The sequence below is a fragment of the Macaca thibetana genome, chromosome 15, assembly GCF_024542745.1.
Source record: "Macaca thibetana thibetana isolate TM-01 chromosome 15, ASM2454274v1, whole genome shotgun sequence".
NCBI classification, from domain to species: domain Eukaryota; kingdom Metazoa; phylum Chordata; class Mammalia; order Primates; family Cercopithecidae; genus Macaca; species Macaca thibetana.
In genome coordinates, this window is record NC_065592.1 from 93,968,536 (window position 1) to 93,990,530 (window position 21,995).

The following is a 21,995-nucleotide window of genomic DNA, read 5'->3' on the forward strand; positions in this document are numbered from 1 at the left end:
TATGTTTTCCTTTAATCAAAACAGGCTTTTCCATCCTCATTCATTTGGGTGAAAAAATTCTGTGCTTGAGCTACAAGTACAATTCACTATTAGTCTTTGCTAATCAAACACAGTACATGCGAAAGTACCAGTGAATATTTGATTTGATCTCTGAAATAAAGCAATTCATTACACAAGAAAAGGGTACAGAAGGCAGCAGACAAATGCAGATGTAATTGTGTTTTTTGTTGAATGTGATTAGAGAGCCCACTAAGTAACAGTCAAAAATGTGATACTGAAGGAGGGGGAAGGCAGTGCCTGGATCTGGGGGGAAAAGGAGGGAGAATTGTTTATGCAGAGCTAAGCTGTCAAGTGTAATAAAGCAGCTTGAATAAAATTTAAGCTGAAAATCCACTGAAGCTCCCCATTTCAGGGAGGAAAAAGCTATTAAAAGGAAATGAAGGTCACCCTCCTAGTTTATTTCACCTAATTGACTGCCAATAGCTTACCACAGACAACCCAACTGCAGATCTGCAATTGAGAAACTGATGAAAGGAGAGTTTTCAAGCTGAGGCTCGTTCTTTAATCCTCCTTGGCTCTTATGTTTTTTCTCCATCTCCAGTTGGGATGTAATTTTAAGCTCTGATGGATTAACTGGTTCCATTGTCTGTGGCCGTCATTGGACTATGGCACTCTTAATCCGTACAGCAGCATGTCTAATTATCATTACAAAGTGTCTGAGGGAACTATAAAGACCAGCAGGGCATCATCTCACAAGCAATTAACATAAATTGATAAATGAGTGATTTGAATCTGCTCAAGGCACTCACATATGAATAAAATCAGAAAGGATGGTCCCTTGTTTCAGCTCCTTCTTTGGCTTAGTCTGGAAGGGGAAGAACACATGAGAACCGTCCCAGGTCCTGCAGTAGGGGGCGGGGGATGAACTCATGCAGGGGATGGAATGCACAGTTCACCAGATTCATTAATGCAGAGCAAATGACTTGTGATTGACAACCAGTGGCCAGCACGGAGCACTAACTGAACTCAACAGAGGAGAGCAGAACCCGGGTGAAAGGCCAGGGAGCACTAGGGCAGACAATTAACACTTCTTCCACAGCAAGAAAGCGCTCTTTTCATTGGTTTGTCACTTAAAAATTCATGAAAGAGGCGCAAGAAAGAACAAGAGCCAACAGTTATGTAGGTTCGAATACCCCAGAAAGCAAAAGGCAAAAAGCAAGGATAACTAAATGAAACGATAATTCAGAGACCCATTTTGACCTCACTGTGATCTCACATTGTAAGAGAGAAATGAGGAAAGTATTTAAAATTCTAACCTAAAGCTTTTACTAGACTAATGAAGCAAGGGTGGTTTAGGTGTCACAGGATGAACTACATTTATTTTACCACTTAAAAGTAGATTTAAGGACGGGCAAGGGGGTGCCTGCCCTCAGACCCAGCTACTCAGGAGGATCAATTGAGTTCCAGGCCAGACTAGACAAAATATCAAGACCCCAGTCTGTTTAAAACGAATGTTTTTAATTAATAGATTTATTTTTTGTCCCCTCCTAAAATGTTTCTCCTGTCATCTTCCTTATGCTAAGCCCTCTTCCTCCATATACCTTAGCACACCCCAAGTCTCTTCCTCCCACCCTTATCAAATAGGTCAACGTTAAGCTACACAAATATACACACACACACACACATACATATATATAAAGCCATCAAATTAATAAGAAATGAAAGCTGGTTATACACACTGTAGGAGGTAGACCTGGTAGGCCACGTACCCCGATGATGGCATTCAACTCTGCCATGGTCACCTGTTTGGCACGTTCGACAGCCTGGGCCACCTGTTGTTGATGCTTTGAAAACAAGGAGAAGAAAGGGCATTAGCAACAGCCAAGAACTTCATTGTATACTCTAACAACAAAAAGTCAAATGCTGTGCGCAATGCAGGCTGAAGTAGAGGGGTTTAAACGCGGAATTTCTCAACCACACATTATTTTCAGAGAACACAGGGAAAAACTGAGAATGGCAGTGCCCTTTATTTCTAAACAACACCAGTCACTACTTCTGGCTGCAAATTTTGGCTTGGAATGGTAGAAAACAAAAAAGGACATAAAGAATGATAACATAGGACCTTAAAAAATAAATAGAACAGAATTTGGAAGATCGTCCTTCTTCACAGAAGAGGTTCACCATGATAAGTTTGGCCATAAGTTTACAGCAATTTTAAAATATTCATTTTACAGCCAGGCGCAGTGGCTCATGCCTGTAATCCCAGCACTTTGGGAGGCCAAGACGGGGTGAGCCCAGGAGTTCAAGACCAGCGTGGGCAACATGGTGAAACCTCTATTTTTAAAATAAACAAATAAAATACCCATTTTAATACCTAAAACTTTAACGTTAAATCTGTTGATCACTTATCTGATCAATCAACCTTGACCCCCCCCCCCGTCATTTTCAGAAACTCCTGGAATTCCTCTCTCTTTTACAGCCTTTTGATTCTTCACCCTCCACAAGGCAAAGGAAGGACTCCAGCCTCAGTTCAGAGATGGAAACTCACCCCACACCTCCCAACTCTCAACTCCACCCACAAATAAAAACAAAGCCATACATTTACTTTGGGAGGCATGAGAATGTAACATAGAGCCCTGGATCACTAAAGTCTAACAACTACTAATACATTCAAACGGCAGACAAATCTACTGTCATATCAGACAGACAAAGGTTATACTGGAAAAGGCTGTTACAACAATAACGAGATGGTGACCATCCAGCATGGAGCAACAGATGCCAACCAGGATACCCAGTATTCCAACTCCTGGGCCAATAAGCTTTCCACCCTGTGTGAAGACGCATTCATCCCATGCACACTTAGAACACATTACAGCATTTAGTAGCTTATATCCAAAAGGAAGGTAAACTTTTCAAGGCAAAGCTAAAATACAATAGTCCTGAGTCAATTTCATAGATTACTCATATGAAGAGATTTCCCCCCTCAAAGAATGTTAAGATTAAACTTCTATGACTTTGTAACTAAACAAAATAGCTTACACATGCATATGACTCAGTAAGTTAATGTATTTTGGACTATTATCATCCGCCCCTTCAAGGACAGTATTAAGACAACTGCCTTGATACGTAAGTACAAAAGAACTACCTGCTTCCCTAGTAAAGTCTACCTTGATGGAACCATTTTTAAAAGTCAGTATGAGAACAGCTTTCTATTTAAAAGATAAAAAGGACACCTGAATTTTCAGTAGCTCTCAAGCTTATGCTACTTAAAGAAAGCAAAACTGGCCGGGCGCGGTGGCTCACGCCTGTAATCCCAGCACTTTGGGAGGCCGAGGCGGACGGATCACGAGGTCAGGAAATCGAGACCATCCTGGCTAACACGGGGAAACCCCGTCTCTACTAAAAATACAAAAAACTAGCCGGGTGAGGTGGTGGGCGCCTGTAGTCCCAGCTACTCAGGAGGCTGAGGCAGGAGAATGGCATGAACCCGGGGGGCGGAGCTTGCAGTGAGCTGAGATCTGGCCACTGCACTCCAGCCTGGGCGACAGGGCGAGACTCCGTCTCAGAAAAAAAAAAAAAGAAAGCAAAACTATACATTGGATAGTCATTTTGCAGTTTTCCAGAGGAAAAAAAAAATTAATTTGGAGGTTGAGCTATTGTCACCATTTCCACAGTGTGCCCTCAGATGTGCTGGATAGACTAGCAGGGGATTTACACACTTCAGCTGTAACAGATGTTCTTCACACTTGTTCCTTGTGATAAAATTAACATCTTAAAACTAGCTAATTTGCAAACAGAGAAGCAACATAATTGCACTTTAACAGCTGAACGGTTTTACTTACTTCCTGAGACAGAAATGGGATGACTTGTGCACAAATCGTATTCAATCTCTTGGCGATTTCAGTCTATAAAGACAAAGCCATACAAACGTTTAGAATACTTCACAATCAGTTTAGAAAGGTAAAACTTCATACCTCTAACACTTTAGTCCTCCTCTCCCTCCCTTGCTCTGGAAAGGTGCATAAAAAGGTTTCCCCAGGTTATGTTACTAATACTTATCTTGAGATAAACAGTAGATATTAATCCCACTTGCAAAGTAAGCCACAACTGCACACTTTATTGGTCGCATAATAAGAGATAATGAGTAGTTTAATTTAATTGGAAAATCTAGGCGGTTTAAGGCTACATGATCATTTAATATGGTGACTATATATATATAAAATTTTTTTTTTTTTTTTGAGACGGAGTCTCACTCTGTCGCCCAGGCTGGAGTGCAGTAGTGTGATCTCGGCTCAATGCAAGCTCTGCCTCCTGGGTTACGCCATTCTCCTGCCTCAGCCTCCCAAGTAGCTGGGACTACAGGCGTCCACCACCACACCCGGCTAATTTTTTTTTTTTTTTTTTGTATTTTTAGTAGAGACCGGGTTTCACCATGTTAACCAGGATGGTCTTGATCTCCTGACCTCATGATCTGCCTGCCTCGGCCTCCCAACGTGCTGGGATTACAGGCGTGAGCCACTGAGCCTGGCCAAGTGTACTTTTTCAGTGACGGCACACCATGACACATTTATGTCATTATTGCAAGTTCATTCAAGCTGGTGTCAGAAGCCACGGCAGCCACAGCACTGTCAAAGCAGTCCAGCTTTCAAAGACAAGGCCTAAGGTGACAGAGCAGAAGAAAGATCTGCTGACCTCTTTCCCACTTGTCCCAGCTCATGTACAATTGAAACAGGATTTTATTGTTCACAGGCTTCCCTCAAACTTTCAACAAACCAAGAAAACATGACTAAAAACATTCCATTCTAGAGGGTGATGGTCAAGTCATGATATCCTGGGTGTTCTGAAAGTTTCGCCACAGTTCAGTGTCAAACTCAAAAGACTTCACCGACAGGGCCCAGGGGTCAGCTAAACAAAAAGGTGTCCTCAGTGTCTACAGCACAGGCTGGTTTAAAGAAGGCAGGAAAGGCCAGGTGCGGTGGCTCACACCTGTAATCACAGCACTTTCAGAGGCCAAGGCAGGTGGATTACAAGCTCAGGAGCTCAACACCAGCCTGGCCAAGACGGTGAAACCCCATCTCTACTAAAAATACAAAAATTAGCCGGGCACGATGGCGGGCACCTGTAATCCCAGCTACTCGGGAGGCTGAGGTAGAGAACTGCTTGAACCCAGGAGGTGCAGGCTGCAGTAAGCTGAGATCACGCCACTGCACTCCAGCTTATGCGAGAGGGAGACTCCATCTCAAAAAATATAAAAGTAAAGAAGGCTGGAAAAGCCTTTGCTCCGCTCCACATCCACAGCAGTCCTTCTGCTACAAGGGACAAAAACTGGCAAGAGAGGGAACAGAGGGTACTCTACTTCTAGCCCGGGGAGGATCCACCTGCAGCACCTCCAACACCCTACAGCAATGCAAAGCAGTTCTGCTCTCCTCTCTTTGGGAAGAACCAGTTCTGCTTTTTTAAAAAAGAAAAAAAAAAAAAAAAGTCATTTGTAAAGAGGCCCATCCTTGACCTTACTTATTTCATCATTTTGTCAATGTTTACTAAATGCCACCTATATTACTGAATTAAGCAATGAAAAGGATCACAAGAAAAAAATTTAAAAGCACACAGTCCATGACCTTGAGAAATAGAGAACGGAAAAAGACAAAGTAGAAACCCCAGGAACAAAGTTGAGCCTGCAGTGAGCTGAGATCGTGCCACTGTACTCCAGCCCAGGCGACACAGCAAGACCCTGTCTCAAAAAAAAAGGAAACAAAATCCCAGGAACTTTACAATCAAGCGTATAAAAAACAGCAGCCTTGTATCTTCTAAGATGATCTGAATTAACTAAACAAAGTCTTTGGTTTTATAAGATTGGATTTAGGCTGACCCAACCCAATTCTACCTGACCACCAATGAGACAAGGTTACAGACAGACCATGCCTTGGACAAAATGTACTAGGAGGGGAAATGACTGGTAAAGAGAGGAAGCCCATGCATGACCTTGCTTTAGAGAGCGAGGCAGATATATGCAAAAAGGGTGCAGCTGTACCAGGTACAAAAACAGAACTGGGTCAGCCCCACCCAGTTCATTTGATCACAGCCACCCACTCAAGCTACCTCAAGGTCATGGCTCTCCTCGAAAGCATGGGCAAGGCTTTCCTCTCCTTTGCAACAGGGTTCTGCACTCGTGTAAAGGAGTAGAGATGCCTTTAGTGGGTATCCTACATAGGTCCTTGCTCCCAACTCCCTACCTACCACATATTCCTGCAACATTCTGTACATTCCCCTTCTTGGAAATTCACACTTAAAGGTTTCCAATTTTAAAAATGATATATGCTCACTTTGAACTCATACACATGCACACAGATGTATATACAGAAATATAAAAGAAAGTCAAAATAACCCTGCGTTCATCATCCAAGGATAAGCATGGGTAACATATTGATGATTTTAGGGTACCATTATTCCAGGTTCTCACTTATGTGCACAGAAACCCACAGTGAGAGACACATTTTAATACCAAGGGGTTTCCGTTATATACCCTGCCTGTCTATAATTTGTTACTCAAACATGTGTCATGGACATCATCCCAGTCAATTTAGATTAACAAGTACCTTGAAATATTCCACCATATAAGCATAAAGATGTTTAAGTACTATTGACACCAGGGAATATTTGTTTCATTTAATTTTGCGCAATTAACGACTCTGTGTCAAATAACCCTCCACACAGATCTCTAAAAGGAATCCCTAGATGTGAAACTGCTGGGTCAAAGTGTATGCATATTTTAAGTTGCAATGCATGCTGCCAAACTGCCCAGCAGAAAAGCTGTACCAGGCCGGGTGCGGTGGCTCATGCCTGTAATCCCAGCACTTTGGGAGGCTGAGACGGGTGGATCACAAGGTCAGGAGATCAAGATCATCCTGGCTAACACGGTGAAACCCTGTCTCTACTAAAAATACAAAAAAATTAGCCAGGCTTGGTGGTGGGCGCCTGTAGTCCCAGCTACTCGGGAAGCTGAGGCAGGAGAATGGTGTGAACCTAGGAGGCGGAGCTTGCAGTGAGCCGAGATTGTGCCACTGCACTCCAGTCTGGGAGTCACAGTGAGACTCTGTCTCAAAAAAAAAAAAAAAAAAAAAAAAAAAAAAGCTGTACCAATTATTGCAAGTTCAGGAGGGTGCCTGCTCTCCCACCCAGTGTCAATATTGGGTTTTGTTGACCTTTCTTTAATCTTCATCCATCTAATGGATTAAAAAATGACCTCATTTTTATTTGCATTACTTGAATTCTTCCTCTAGTTAAACATCTTTTCATGTATTTATTGGTCCACTCTATGTTTCCCTTCTCCATTCTTCCATTGTTGTTTAATCATTTTTGTCTTTTGGTGGTGTTTCCTTGCATGAGACAAATATTAACCCTTTATCAGAGTTTGCTCAGCTTGCCACTTGTCTTTCAACCTTGCTTGATACGAATGTTTTGCTGTATAGAACTTTAAGTCTTTATGTTGTCAAACGAAAGCATTTTCTTCCTATGCTCCTGGCCTTTAGGTGAAGATTAGAACACACCAATATCATAAAAGCCATTCTTACTTTTCTTCTAGTGTGCTATGGCTGCATTTTTATACTTAACTATTTGATTTAGCTGGAATTTATTTTGGTTTAAGAAAAGATGCCCTCATCTTTATGATAATAACTATGTGTTACTACCTAGAATGGCGTCAAAGTAGACTTGAACATGGTCAGAGGACGGTTAAGATCGAGTCTGAATGAAATGAACTTGTAAACCTTTAATAATATTAAAGTTATCAAAAATAAAATAAAGAAAAGAAATACATACGAAAGCAAAGGCAATGATACAGTGGTCTCTCGCTATCAGTGGGGGATTGGTTCAGAATCCTCCATGGAAACCAAAATTCAAGGATGCTTAAGTCCTTTCTATAAAATGGTATAGTATTTGCATATAAGCTATGCACATCTACCCATACACTTTATATCATCTCCAGATTACTTACCTAATACAGTGTAAATCCTAGGTAAATGGTTGTTGTATTATTTAGGAAATGACAAGAAAAAAGTCTGTACATGTTCACTACAGACGTATTTTTTTTTTTTTTTTTTTTTGAGACAGAGTCTCGCTCTGTCGCCTAGGCTGGAGTGCAGTGGCACAATCTTGGCTCATTGCAACCTCCACCTCCCGGGTTCTAAGGAACTCTCCTGCCTCAGCCTCCCAAGTAGCTGGAATTACAGGCACCTGCAACCACACCCGGCTAATTTTTTGTATTTTTAGTAAAGACGGGGTTTCACCATGTTGAGCAGGCTGATTTTAAACTCCTGATCTCAAGTGATTCACCTGCCTCGGCCTCCCAAAGTGCTAGGATTTATAATCCTAGCATGAGCCACTGTGCCCGGCCGACGCAATGTTTTAAAAAAATATATATTTTCAAACGATAGTTAGTTGAATTCACAGACACGGAACCCACAGATACAAAGGGCCGACTGTACTATGTAAGTTGGGTTAGACTGGATAAGCCTGAAACAGGAGGAAGAAAAGTTAGAAATCAAAGCCCAACCTGATGAAAAACATCAAAAGCCATACCATATGTTCTGGAAATTCTACATAAATAGTCTGGAGAAGAAGCAAATAGGAGCAATAAAGGAGAGTGTTACCCGAGACTTCCCCTCCGTCTGCCAGGTCTCTAAACCCTGATCTTAAAACTATCCTGAGGAGCCAGCTTGACTTTTGAGTCAGAAAATCTAAATCCAAGTCTTGGACTGTTCTACTAACAAGCTGGTTTACCCCAGAAAATGCGCTGACGTCCTCTGAAATACCCTGGCTCCTCCACCTGCACAACCTACCTCCTGGCAGGTGAGGGTACAGAGCTTACCTGACAATGCTCTGTGAGTCCTAAAACATCACTAGCTCCCAAGAGGCTTCATGAACATCTTCCCTTCAAATAATCTGGATTGCAGTAGCATAAAAACTGGCAATAATTCTTGGTATTATCTCTTGCTTCAACAAAAGAGTATTCTGGTAAGATTCTTAATTTAGCACAAATTAACAAGTCTCGTAGTGACTTTATTTTAATGTATTTACTTACTTATTTTAGATGGAGTCTTGCTCTGTCACCAGGCTGGAGTGCAGTGGAGCCATCTCGGCTCACTGAAACCTCCGACTCCCTGGTTCAAGCAATTCTTCTGCCTCAGTCTCCCAAGTAGCTGGGATGACAGGCACGTGCCACCACGCCCGGCTAATTTTTCTGTTTTTAGTAGAGATGGCGTTTCACCATGTTGGTCAGGATGGTCTCGATCTCCTGACCTTGTGATCCGCCCGCCTCAGCCTCCCAAAGTGGTGAGATTACAGGCGTGAGCCACCGCACCCGGCCTCTCGTGACTCCTACCCATGCTATTACTGATCGGAGTGTGCCGGCAGATTAACCTGGGTATTTGACCATGCTGCCTTCCACCTCTTGCAAAGGCTAGACAGCTGCAGTGAAAAACTGAGGGCTAACTGTATTTCCCACCTAGAAATCATTTTCCTACCCAGTGATGAAGACTTATTTGGTACCTGCTAAGTCATAATGCTTATAAACTTTCCCTGTGCCTAGATTTTTGATACTGTATAAGGTAACAACAATAAATCTGCATTCAAGAGCTATCCACAAACCAAATCTGCATGAAACCCTCCACCCAGAAATGTACGCAGCAGGATGAAGGCTCCAGCAACAAGCCTTTCTGCATGGATGGCCACCGCCTACTGAGGCAGCAGGAAGCAGGAGTCCAAATTACCTGTCTACAACAGTCTTTCATTCTCCTTACCCATGCCAGCTCTCCTCGCTGATTTGCATATGGTAATACATTTAGCCCTCAGCATCTAAAAATTGGTTTTTAGATGATGGCAATCTACTTGGCAAACTACTACGTAAGGTGTTCTATGTTAAGTCACTTAAACCACTGGGTCCCTCCCAGGTCTCTTACTTAACAGGATTACCACCACTCTGCTTCAGAGTTTCATCAAAATTGAGTGAGCTGATGAGCTGGTATGCAAGCTAAGGTATACTATTCCACAGTGCTATACAAATATGAGAGCTCTTCCCAATCCTTCAAGGCCCGCCTCAAATTCACTGAGAAGCTGCCTTTCCCCCATAACACCAATAAACACACTCTTCTCTAGGTCCTTCAAGATCCTCCACAGCACTTACTGTCATTTGGTAAACTAAACCTGTGTGCTTAAAAATCACCATGTCATACAAAGAAAGCTTCCATACAGTTTCTTAACGGCTTTCTACATAAAAGCCTTCTCAACACAACAAGATGGGAAGCATTAGGAGAACACGACTCCTACTAAATACTGTGACACATTTCTTCGCTGTACCTCCCCTACTAAAACTGATGTAAGGGTACATATTTAATATACTTTCAGAGTCATGCCTCAATGAACTAAAACTTAAATCTCCATGCACCCCTAAATTCAATGGCCAAGGTGCACCCACATAAACAATTACTAAACAGTACTAGAGAAAGGCTGTTCACAAAAAAATAAAAACAAAATCATATGTTGGTAAGTATACAATTCATGTACATGTATGGTTTTATTTTTTTATTTTATTTTATGAGATGGAGTCTCTCTCTGTCGCCCAGGCTGGAGTGCAGTGGCGCCATCTCTGCTCACCGCAAGCTCCGCCTCCCGGGTTCACGCCATTCTCCTGCCTCAGCCTCCGGAGTAGCTGGGACTACATGTGTCCGCCACCAAGCCCAGCTAATTTTTTTGTATTTTTAATAGAGACAGGGTTTCACCGTGTTAGCCAGGATGGTCTTAATCTCCTGACCTCGTGATCCGCCCGTCTCGGCCTCCCAAAGCGCTGGGATTACAGGCTTGAGTCACCGCGCCCGGCCTTTTTTTTTTTTTTTTTTTTTGAGACAGAGTTTCGCCCTTGTTGCCCAGGCTGGAGTGCAACGGCGCGATCTTGGCTCTCCGCACCCTCCGCCTCCCGGGTTCAAGGGATTTTCCTGCCTCAACCTCACGAGTAGCTGGGATTACAGGCGTGTGCCACCATGCCCGGTTAATTTTGTATTTTTAGTAGAGACGGGGTTTCTGCATGTTGGTCAGGCTGGTCTCAAACTCCCGACCTCAGGTGATCCGCCCGCCTCGGCCTCCCAAAGTGCTGGGATTACAGGCGTGAGCCACCATGCCCAGCTACATGTATGTTTTAACTGAGCTGAAATATGGCCAAGGACCTCAGAGACCAGCAATCAATCAAACTCTAGTGTATTCTGCAAGACTTTTAAATTCAATACATGGCCGGGCATGGTGGCTCACGCCTGTAATCCCAGTACTTTGGGAGGCCAAGGCAGGTGGATCAGGAGGTCAGGTCAAGACCATCCTGGCTAACACGGTGAAACCCCACCTCTACTAAAAATACAAAAAAAAAAAAAAAAAAAGGTTATCCTGGCGTGGTGGCACGCGCCTGTAGTCCCAACTAGGTTATCCTGGCGTGGTGGCACGCGCCTGTAGCCCCAACTACTCGGAAGGCTGAGACAGGAGAATTGCTTGAACCCGGGAGGCCGAGGTTGCAGTGAGCTGAGATGGCGCCACTGCACTCCAGCCTGGCAGAGTGAGATTTGGTCTCAAAAATAAATAAATAAATAAATAAATAAATAAATAAATTAATTAATTCAAGATATGGTCTTCTAAATAGCTTAAGAGTTTAGGATTCTATAATTCCTAAAAGTCTCACCACCTTTTCCTACTTCTCACACTTTGTCTAATTGCAATGTGGAAGAGCCTACTCCTCAGCACCCGCACACTTCCCCACTACACATACAGTAGTGCAGCATAATGAGTGCTGTTTGAAGCTCAAAACAGGGCGAGGACTGCTTAAGAGTAATTGCCCATGGGCCTCAAAGCAATCCAATGGCACCTTGCCCAAAGTCAGCTTAGGGAGGGGAAACTCCACTAGCATTAAATTGCAAATTGATGGATCATAAAAAATGGTGCTTATGCTGAGGGCTGGCAAACTGATCTTCTGGTTTCTTTGAACCAAGCGGGAAGCCAAGATAAAAACACAGTGGAGTGTTGGTAAGAAGTGTCTGGCAACAGATACATGGGCAAGAACATGAAAACAAAGCACACAAAGGAAATAAACAGATAACCTCTAAATCCCTTCTGACTAGAAGTTTCTGAGTCTGTGAAATGACAACCTTAAATCCAAAAAAAAAAAAAAAAAATGTACACAGAAACCTCACCGGCAACCAAACAAAAATGTAAATTTTGTTGTAAGTCAGGTAGGTCATTCAGAAACGGTTAAGGCAGTTTTTAAAAAATTAACAAAATTCAATGATGATGCATCCTCAAGGAAACTGGAACAATCCTACGTTACTGATGACATTAAATTGGTAGCGCTGTCTTGGAAAGCAACTGGGCAATGTGTTTCAAGAGCATGAAATTATTCAAACCCTTTGGTAAGGCTTCCCACAGCTAAGAATTTATCCTAAGGAAATAGTTCAAATGAAAAGCATTCCATGCATGAAGCTGTTCACTGCAGCACTAGTTTCAAAGGGAAAAGAGAAAAAGCCAGGTAAAGATGTAACAGCAATTCAACACATCACAACCATCTGCCCAGTTTTTGAGAAAGTTAACATTTGCCCTCCTAATAAATCAGTTGTCTAATACTAAGAGAACAGTTAAATACACTACACACAACCCACAGGCATGGCGAGTAGCCATTAAAGTCATATTTGTGATAATGATGCTAAAATGACCAAGACATTCACTAGATGACGCAGGGGGGGAAGAAACAAAGACACGGTGTTAGTATTAGTATGCCTGTTTTTTTTGTTGTTTTGTTTTTTGTTTTTGTTTTTGTTTTTGTTTTTGTTTTAAGGGCCAGGCGCTGTGGCTCACACCTGTAATCCCAACACTTTGGGGGGCCAAGGTGGGCAGATCACCTGAGGTCAGGAGTTTCAGACCATCCTGACCAACACAGTGAAACCCTGTCTCTACTAAAAATACAAAAAAATTAGCCGGGCGTGGTGGTGCATGCCTGTAATCCCAGCTACCCGAGGAGCTGAGGTGGGAGAATAGCTTGAACCCAGGAGCTGGAGGTCGCAATGAGCCGAGATAGCAACATTACACTCCAGCTTGGGCAACAAAAGTGAAACTCCGTAACAAAAAAAAAAAAAAAAAAAATTAGGAATGTGGCCAAGCACCTTAAGTTGATATCCAAAATTAAAAGAGTAATTATGCTGAGGTGGTAGGGTTTTTAGTGACCTTTTTTTCCTCCCTCTAGTGACTTTGGAATCATTGCCCTTGACTTACTGTTTAAATGTTTGTTGTTGTTGTTGCTTTGAGTCAGGGTCTAATCCTGTTGCCCAGGCTGGAGTGCAGTGGCATGATCTCAGCTCACTGCAACCTCTGCCTCATGGGTTTAAGCAATTCTCTTGCCTCAGCTTCCCGAGTAGCTGGGACTACAGGCGTGCACCACCACATGCAGCTAATTTTTGCATTTTTAGTTGATGGGGGTTCACCATATTGGCCAGGCTGGTCTGGAACTCCTGACCTCAAATTATCCACACACCTCAGTCCCCCAAAGTGCTGGGATTACAGGCACAACAAGCCATTGCACCCGGCCAACTTACTGTTTACATTTATTACATCAGGAAGAGAGATAAGTACCGCCAGGCCCACCACGTTTGCGATCAACAGTGGCCCTGAGACACAACAATGCTGGCAAACCTGGAACCATTTGGGTACCCAGCCCTCTTAGAATCCTCAAATCACACGTGGAGAAACAGAGGTCTAAAGGAAATGATTTGTCCAAGATCATAAAACAAGATTAGAAGCCACATATTCCCTGCCTAGTTCTTTTTTTTTTTTTTTGAGACGGAGTCTCACCTCTGTCGCCAGGCACAGAAGTTAGGAAGTGGGAGATACTCACAACAAGAAAGAGCTGATGAACTCGGCCCTGTCTGCAAAGCAATGCAGCTGCTGAAAGGCCATACAGTCCAAACAGGGCTGCAGCAGCACAAGGCCAAGTCGGCATGATCCCTCAGCCAACAAAGGGACTACAGAAAGTGCCTCTCATCTGTCAATGACAGGGTCACCGTGCCCTTGCTACCCTAGCAGAGATCTCTGCATAGAATAGACAGTTTATAAGGGACCTCAATTATGAATTGCAAACCTTAAGTAAATGAGTTGTAGCCAAACTCCACTTTAATATTCTCCTCCACAGGCAGAAAGAATGATCCATCAACCCTAACATCAGACCATCTGGCCCACCGGTAGAACAAAATCCACAGCCGGGCGCGGTGGCTCACGCCTGTAATCCCAGCACTTTGGGAGGCCGAAGCGGGCGGATCACAAGGTCAGGAGATCGAGACCACGGTGAAACCCCGTCTCTACTAAAAATACAAAAAATTAGCCGGGCGCGGTGGCGGGCGCCTGTAGTCCCAGCTACTCAGGAGGCTGAGGCAGGAGAATGGCGTGAACCCGGGAGGCGGAGTTTGCAGTGAGCCGAAGTCGCGCCACTGCACTCCAGCCTGGGGGACACAGCGATACTCTGTCTCCAAAAAAAAAAAAAAAAAAAAAAAAAAAAAAAAAGAACAAAATCCACAAACACATCTCTAGTTCCCGAAGATGACATCTTATTTTTTATACCTAAAGAAAATTAGGAGCCAGGCATGGTGGCTCATGCCTATAATCCCACCATTTTGGGCGGGATGGATCACTTGAGGCCAGGAGTTTAAGACCAACTTGGGCAACACAGCAAGACAGTACCTCTACAAAAGAAAAAAAAAATTTAATTAGGGATGCATGCATAAAAACTGTGTGCCGAAAATGATACACACAAAACAGAGCAAATAATCTTCCAATACTCCCTTTCCCTTCATAGGAGAGGAAGAGTTCCTTTGCCAAGAGGCCTCCTTCAGGATATCTGCTACTCAAGAGTCAAGATTTCTCCCATCACAGTGCCTTGCTCACCAATAGCTCATGAAAAGGTAAATTCATCTTTAAATCTAATGTGTCTGAGTAGCTTTTGTTTAAAATGTAATTACGCCGATAAAATGACTAATCACATTTTCAGGAAATCCAAATTTTAAAAATGTGGGGAGGTCGGGCACAGTGGCTCACGCCTACAATCCCAGCACTTTTGGGGGGCCAAGGCAGGAGGATCCCTTGAGCCCAGGAGTTTGAGACCAGCCTGGGCAATATAGGGAAACTCAGTCTCTCTTTTAATTTAAAAAACAAAACAAACAAAAAAAAAAACCTTATAAAGGTTAGTGAGGCTATCAGTGGTTCCCAAACTCCAGCATACACTAGGATGGCCTTGTGCTTGTGTCATACACACATGACTAGGCCCACCTGCAGAGCTCCTGTTGTAGTCTAGGCCTGAGAATATTCATTTCTAACAAGTTCCCAGGTAATCCTGAGGCTCTTGGACTGGAGACCACACTTTGAGAAGCACTGCCATCTATTTCAACAGCATCTACTGCTTGGCACCTGCCAGGTGCTCTGATGCCCACTCTCTAATCTTCATGTGGTCACCAGGTGCCCCAGGAGAATAGGCTAAAAGGTTACAATAACTTGCCTAATGTCAGAACGAGACAGTGGAGAGGAGAGGTCAGGCCTGCCTCTCTCCAGAGCCTTGCAGCAATATGAGGGCTGCCCTCTCACACATTTTTACAAAACACTGAGGCAAGAACAGAAACCGGGGGTGTAGGAACACATTTGCCTTCTGTGGAAAACCTCGCACAATATTCATTTAAGTTATTCCACCCATGGCAATGTAATCTCGCCCCTTCTTCAAGCCTGTGATTAAAACAAAACAAAGAGTACCAGACGACAGAAACCCTTTAGTGGCTCAACTAATCAGAACACAAGTCACCAATTACTGGCAGATAATAACTTTTATGTTCCATCTCCCCCTCACTTGGCAGCTCCTGCAACATTCTAAATCTGAGCTCTCTCCAACTGGGCCCAGATACTATCCTTTCACTCCCCATCTTTCACACTCGCAGCTTCTCTGAAAACAAGGAGGGGTTAAAAGAAAGGAAGGAAGGGGGAAAAAAAAAAAAACAAAACACCATGCTGAAGGCTGCTCGGGCAGAGATAGCAACACTAATTGCTCCCATTCTCTAGCTCCTGGTGAGGCAGATTGCAGGGGCCTGCATCTCCGGAGAAAGCTCTCCTATCTTCGCAGCAGCTCTCAGCAGAGCAACTCAAGTGCCCTTAATTGTTTATGTTCTTAATGCAGAGCCTCTTGAATGCATTCATTTTTAATAGCAGGCTTGAGTGTGGGGCCCATCAAAGAATGACAAAGCAACTCTATTCATTGGTTCTCCTTCCTGCAATGATGGTCTTTTGATTTATTTGCAAATGACAAGCTTGCCAGGCCCCACTTGAGGGCTGCCCTCTTTTTTTTTTTTTTTTTTTTTTTTTAAGAATTCAGTTGCATTTTCCAAGATGAAGTTGAGTCTGCAATGCTGTTTGTGTAAATTTTTCCCCCTTCAGTTCCTTCTAATTAATGACTTAAATGTTTTGACCCAACTGTTGCCAAGCAGAGCATTTGGGCTTTAATTTGTCATTTTGGTAAAGATGCATCTTTGACAAAAGCATCACAGCTGTTTTAGTTCCTAAATAGCACATTTCCATTATTCAGAAACCCTTGTTATGGAGTTCAGAAAGGGCCTGTTCACAGGAAATTGTATTGACTTGTCCCAGGACGGAAAAAGGGCAGCTTTTGGTGGCCTTAAAGGAAAATGCACTCTGTGGTGGAGAAAGAAATCTTTCTCCAAACTCTGCAGAGTGAGTCACAGATCATCACCGTGAAGTCATCACCTACCCTCCTGGGGAAGAAAAACAAGCCTCTCCCTGGGCCACACCCCAGCAAGCCTACACCTTTAACTCTCTTCACAGATCTCAGTCATTAGAGCGCTCATAAGAAATGAGATAATACAACAGCAGGATTAGTGGGAGGAAAAGCAGACTATATCATCATCATCATCATTGGATGAAGGTTAAAATGACAATTGTGAAACGAAAATATGCCTGTATAGCCAGGCACGGTGGGTCACGCATGTAATCCCAGCACTCTGGGAGGCCAAGGCAGGCGGATCATGAGGTCAGGAGTTTGAGACCAGCCTGACTAACATGGTGAAACCCCGTCTCTACTAAAAATACAAAAATTAGCCAGGCGTGGTGGTGCACGCCTGTAATCCCAGCTACTCAGGAGACTGAGGCAGGAGAATCGCTTGAACCCGGGAGGCGGAGGTTGCAATGAGCCGAGATCATGCCACTGCACTCCAGCCTGGGCGACACAGCGAGACTGGTCTCAAAAAAAAATAAATAAATAAATAATAAAATAAAATATGCCTGTGTAAATAAAGACAAAAGCCTGAAGCACTGCTCACATCTGTCAGCACTTTTGAGAGCAAGGTAGGAGGCTTGCTGGAGACCAGGAGTTCAAGACCAGCCTGGGCAACATAGTAACACCTCATTTCTACATAAAAATTTAAAAAATTAGCTGGGTGTGGTGGTGTGGCCTATAGTCCTAGCTACTGGGGATGCTTAGGCAAAGGATCACTTGTTCGGAGTAATCCTTAGTTCAGAGTTTGGAGTTATGATTAAGCCACTGCACTCCAGCCTGGGCAACAGAGTGAGATAAAAATATGCAAAAATCAGGTAGGCACAGTGGCTCATACCTGTAATTCCTGTACTTCGGGAGGCCGAGGCAGGCAGATCATTTGAGGTCAGAAGGAGACCAGCCTGGCCAACATGGCTAAAAATACAAAAATTAGCTGGGTGTAGTGGTGCACACCAGAAATCCCAGCTACTCAGAAGGCTGAGGTACAAGAATGGCTTGAACCCCGAAGGCAGAAGTTGCAGTGAGCCGAGAGATCACTCCAGCCTGGGTGACAGAGAGAGACTGTCTCAAAAAAAAAAAAAAAAGCAAAAATCAAGTTACCTCTGAATGTTTCCCTAACACATTGAAATCTTCAGCCAACCTGGATGGTAGAAAAGGAACTTTCTGCACAAGGTTTCCATGGGCCATGGCTACAGCTGAATGACACACATACATGAGTAACGGCTGCCCCTCTACTTCCTGAGCAACTTCTTAGGGAAAGCAGCTCTCTGCAAGGAGGTCTAGGCCCCCAATCCACATAATAGCTCCAAGTTTGATAGATGTATCAAAGCTATTCCTGGCCCCTCAAACTCAGTGCTGAAACTTCAGCTGGAAAGTCTCAGCCCCTAAGCTGTATTCCTGCTCCCCCAAGCTGAGCTGCTGGGGAGAGGTGGTCCTTTGGGAAGGAAGATAAGGTTGCTGCCTTCCCGGATGGAACCTGGAATTATGTTTTTAATCAATATCATATGCCAAAAAACCTGCAGTGCTCCACAACTTACTCTCAAAGTAGTGAGGATACTCAGACCAGGCATGGTGGCTTCACACCTCTAACCCCAGCATTTTGGGAGGCCGAGGTGGGTGGATTGCCTGAGGCCAGGAATTTGAGAACAGCCTGGCCAACATGGTGAAACCCTGTCTCTACTAAAATTACAAAAATTAGCCGGGCGTGGTGGCACATGCCTATAATCCCAGCTACATCAGGAGGCTGAGGCACAAGAATTGCTTGAACCCAGGAGGCGGAGGTCGCAATGAGCCAAGATTGTGCCACTGCACTCCAGCAGCCTGGGCGACAGAACCAAGATTGCATCTTGGAAAAAAAAAAAGAAGGATGTGTAAAGGAAGCTGGAAGTTGTGGTGGGCAAGGGTAGGGTTTAAAATTTGGAGCCACTGAGGCAGAAAAATAACTTGTGAACAGTAAACAGTTAAGTTTTATTTTCTCAAAAGCATTATAGTCATGATTAAAATGAAATCTGAGATGCTGGCTAAATTTTTCAAAGCATAACCTTTGGAAAAGATTATTTTAAGTATTTAGAAGAGAGTAAGCAAAAGGATCCTAGATGACAGGTGCCATGGTATATGGATTCACAGAATATTGACTCAGCCATGCATGTGGAGGCAAACAGGAATAACATTTTAAATACAAATTACTTCTTTATCAAAAAAAAAAAAACCCAATCACTGCATCATTATACAATCCACAGAGGAATCTAAGAGAAAAATAATCACCATTCCTCCAAGATAACAATCAACCTACTTTCAGGATGGGAAAAAAAAGTGTCGTATGAGACAATCTATTCAGGGTTACAGGGACTGACCAAGAATATACATAATTAAAAGTATGCCAAAGAAAAAGCCCTTCATCCCCTTATGCTCAGTCATGTCAGTTTATAATTTTAAAATTATAAAGCCTTACAGTATTGTCTAAGACATACTAGGGAAGCATTAAATAAGAAGGAGAGAGGAACTGAAGATAATGGAAGCAAGAACAATTTATAAACCAGGGGCCACCAGAAGTTACCACTCCTGTAATTCACAAGTTATTTTACAAGTGGACAAATCAATTTATGTGCTCCTGTGTGTTTTTAGAAAACATCCTAGATATTCTTCCATTAATTATGTGGGTTCCAGGACATGTCAATTCTCGTTTCCCAGAGCACCAGAAACCAAATTTAACCCACGTATTCTGTTACACTGGTCTGCACTTGTGTGGTTCCCACAGGGCTGGGCTGGCTCAATAATGCTGCGCTCCTTCTGGAAGAACAGAATAGACTTCCTGCCATTTGGACTGTGAAACACAGTAATCCACCAGGGAATAAAGGTCAATGTTGCACTTTTGGTCATTACTGAATCATTTGAGATGATCTGTGGTGAGGATGAGAGGAAAATCGAAGGCTGTGAGAACGCTGCAAATGGCTTGCCCTCAGACCAATTTTCATCTCCATCTGTCTAATAGACATGTGGATAAAAAGCCCTCCCTCCTTCTGGGCCACTCGGCTGTTTTCAAATCCGTGGCACAAGCCAGGAACCAGTTAAACAATATATTAATGAGGGGAAATAACCTTCTAAGCCACAGACTAATGCTTATTCAGGTTTTAGATCATCAGCTGAAGTTTGGAACGCAATTTTCCAGTCTGCAAGCAGTACTGCAAAGTAGAAATTTTAACTAATACAGAGAATCATCTGCAGTGTAGGGGCATGTGCCAAAATCTCCTTACTTGTACATGCAAATATATGCATGCTTACACCTCCACCCCCCCTTCACCAAAAGATATGCACACAAAGAGGAACGGCAGTTCCAAAAATTGCGTGTTGCTGCTAAATAAATCTTTTTTTTTCCCCCAAGTGTCTAATTAAAGCTGCTTAATCATTATTAAGGCATTTCAATCCTTAGATACAAAATATTCTTGGGAACCCAGAGTCTAATCATCATTTAAGCTGTAGAATAAATAAATGTTAATATCCCCGACTTTATACCAATACTCCCCTTTGCTGGTTTGGCTGAGCTACTTTTTAAACATAGCGTTGTGCCACATATAAGTTTAGGCCCCCACAGTATATCAATGTCAAACAACATCGTGTCAAGCTAAGATTCAATTCAGGTAAGTGCCACTGCCAAATTTTCTTGTTCCCAGACGGGCTTTAAGATTATTTTATTGCTTAAAATTTAATTTGTTCCAACTCGTGTCTCCATGACAACGTTGGCCAACCCTGCAAATCATTTGGGTAATTGGATATCTTATCTTTCTATTGCTCTCAAATCGAATGATTCTGCTAGAATTGTAACAGCCAATCAAATTTACAGTCCTCCTGAGTAATAGACTGGGAAAAGTGGCCACATTCATCTCCTCTTTACAGCCATATTAACCAGTATGCGACAAACAGTAGAATCTGGTCTTCAAACTACACTCCAAATTATAAATGGTGTCAATACCAATATTCTCACAATGCAAAGTCTACACAAAAGCCCCTTCCTTTTTTTTTTTGAGGCAGAGTATGGCTCTGTCACCCAGGCTGGAGTGCAGTGGTACAGTCTCGGCTCACTGCAACCTCCGCCTCCCGGGTTCAAGTGATTCTTCTGCCTCAGCCTCCCAAGTAGCTGGGGTAACTACAGGCGCCCACCACTATGCTCAGCTAATTTTTGCATTTTTAGTAGAGACGGGGTTTCACCATATTGGCCAGGCTGCTCTCGAACTCCTGACCCTCCTGACCTTGTGATTCGCCCACCTCAGCCTCCCAAAGTGCTGGGATTACAGGCATGAGCCACCTTTTATACTGCTTTAATTTGAGAAGCAATAATTGTTACTCATTCCTTATTAACTTTGAGCAATTTTAGCACTTTGAGAGTTCCAGAAGCTAATCACAAAAAAAAAAAAATTAAAAATAACAACAACAAAAATCATAGCTTTTCTTGGGTATTTGATCTTGTGATAAAAACGATAACCCAAACAGTGGCTGCATAAGGTCAGTGATGCACTGACATTGATCTGTCTGGGGCCCTTTTGGTAGATAAGCCATACTTAATAAATTAGTCAAGAAATAAGGATGGGCTGGGCGCGGTGGCTCATGCCGGCAATCCCAGCACTTTGGGACGCCAAGATAGATGGATCACCTGAGGTGAGGAGTTCGAGACCAGCCTGACCAACATGGCAAAACTCCATCTCTACTAAAAATCCAAAATTAGCTGGGCATGGTGGCGAGCACCTGTAATCCCAGCTACTTGGGAGGCTGAGACAAGAGAATAGCTTGATCCTGGGAGGCAATGACTGCAGTGAGCTGAGATCACACCATTGCACTCCAGCCTGGGCAACAAAGTGAGACTCTGTCTCAAAACAAAAAAGAAATAAGGATGAGTACAGATTTAACAACCAGTTCAAAACCAATGTATTCTTAGGCTGGGCATGGTGACTAATGCCTGTAATCCTAGCACTTTGGAAGGCTGAAGAGGGCAGATCACTTGAGCCCTGGAGTTCAAGACTAGCCTGGGCAACATGGCGAAACTCTGTCTCTATTTAAGAAAAATGAAAAAAAAAAATCAACACTCAGAAAAATCCAGTCAGTATTTGAAACCTCCTTATGCTTCCATTTAATTCACAAATATCATAGCATCTAGGGTCGT

At 43.2% G+C, this 21,995-nt stretch overlaps 1 protein-coding gene across 7 annotated transcripts in view; it reads right to left on the bottom strand.

The window, feature by feature from the left end:
- Positions 1–21,995, bottom strand: part of TLE1 (TLE family member 1, transcriptional corepressor) — a 108,227-nt gene that overhangs the window by 68,360 nt on the left and 17,872 nt on the right. For 4 of the 7 annotated variants that reach the window (XM_050761986.1, XM_050761987.1, XM_050761984.1 and 1 more), the window contains exons 5-6: positions 3,843–3,905; positions 1,740–1,844 (exon numbers count right to left, since the gene is read on the bottom strand). In XM_050761986.1, coding sequence (XP_050617943.1) covers positions 1,740–1,844; positions 3,843–3,905 — 168 coding nt within the window. The remainder of the gene's footprint in view (positions 1–1,739; positions 1,845–3,842; positions 3,906–21,995) is intronic. The other 3 variants (XM_050761988.1, XM_050761989.1, XM_050761985.1) reach the window with 1 other exon arrangement.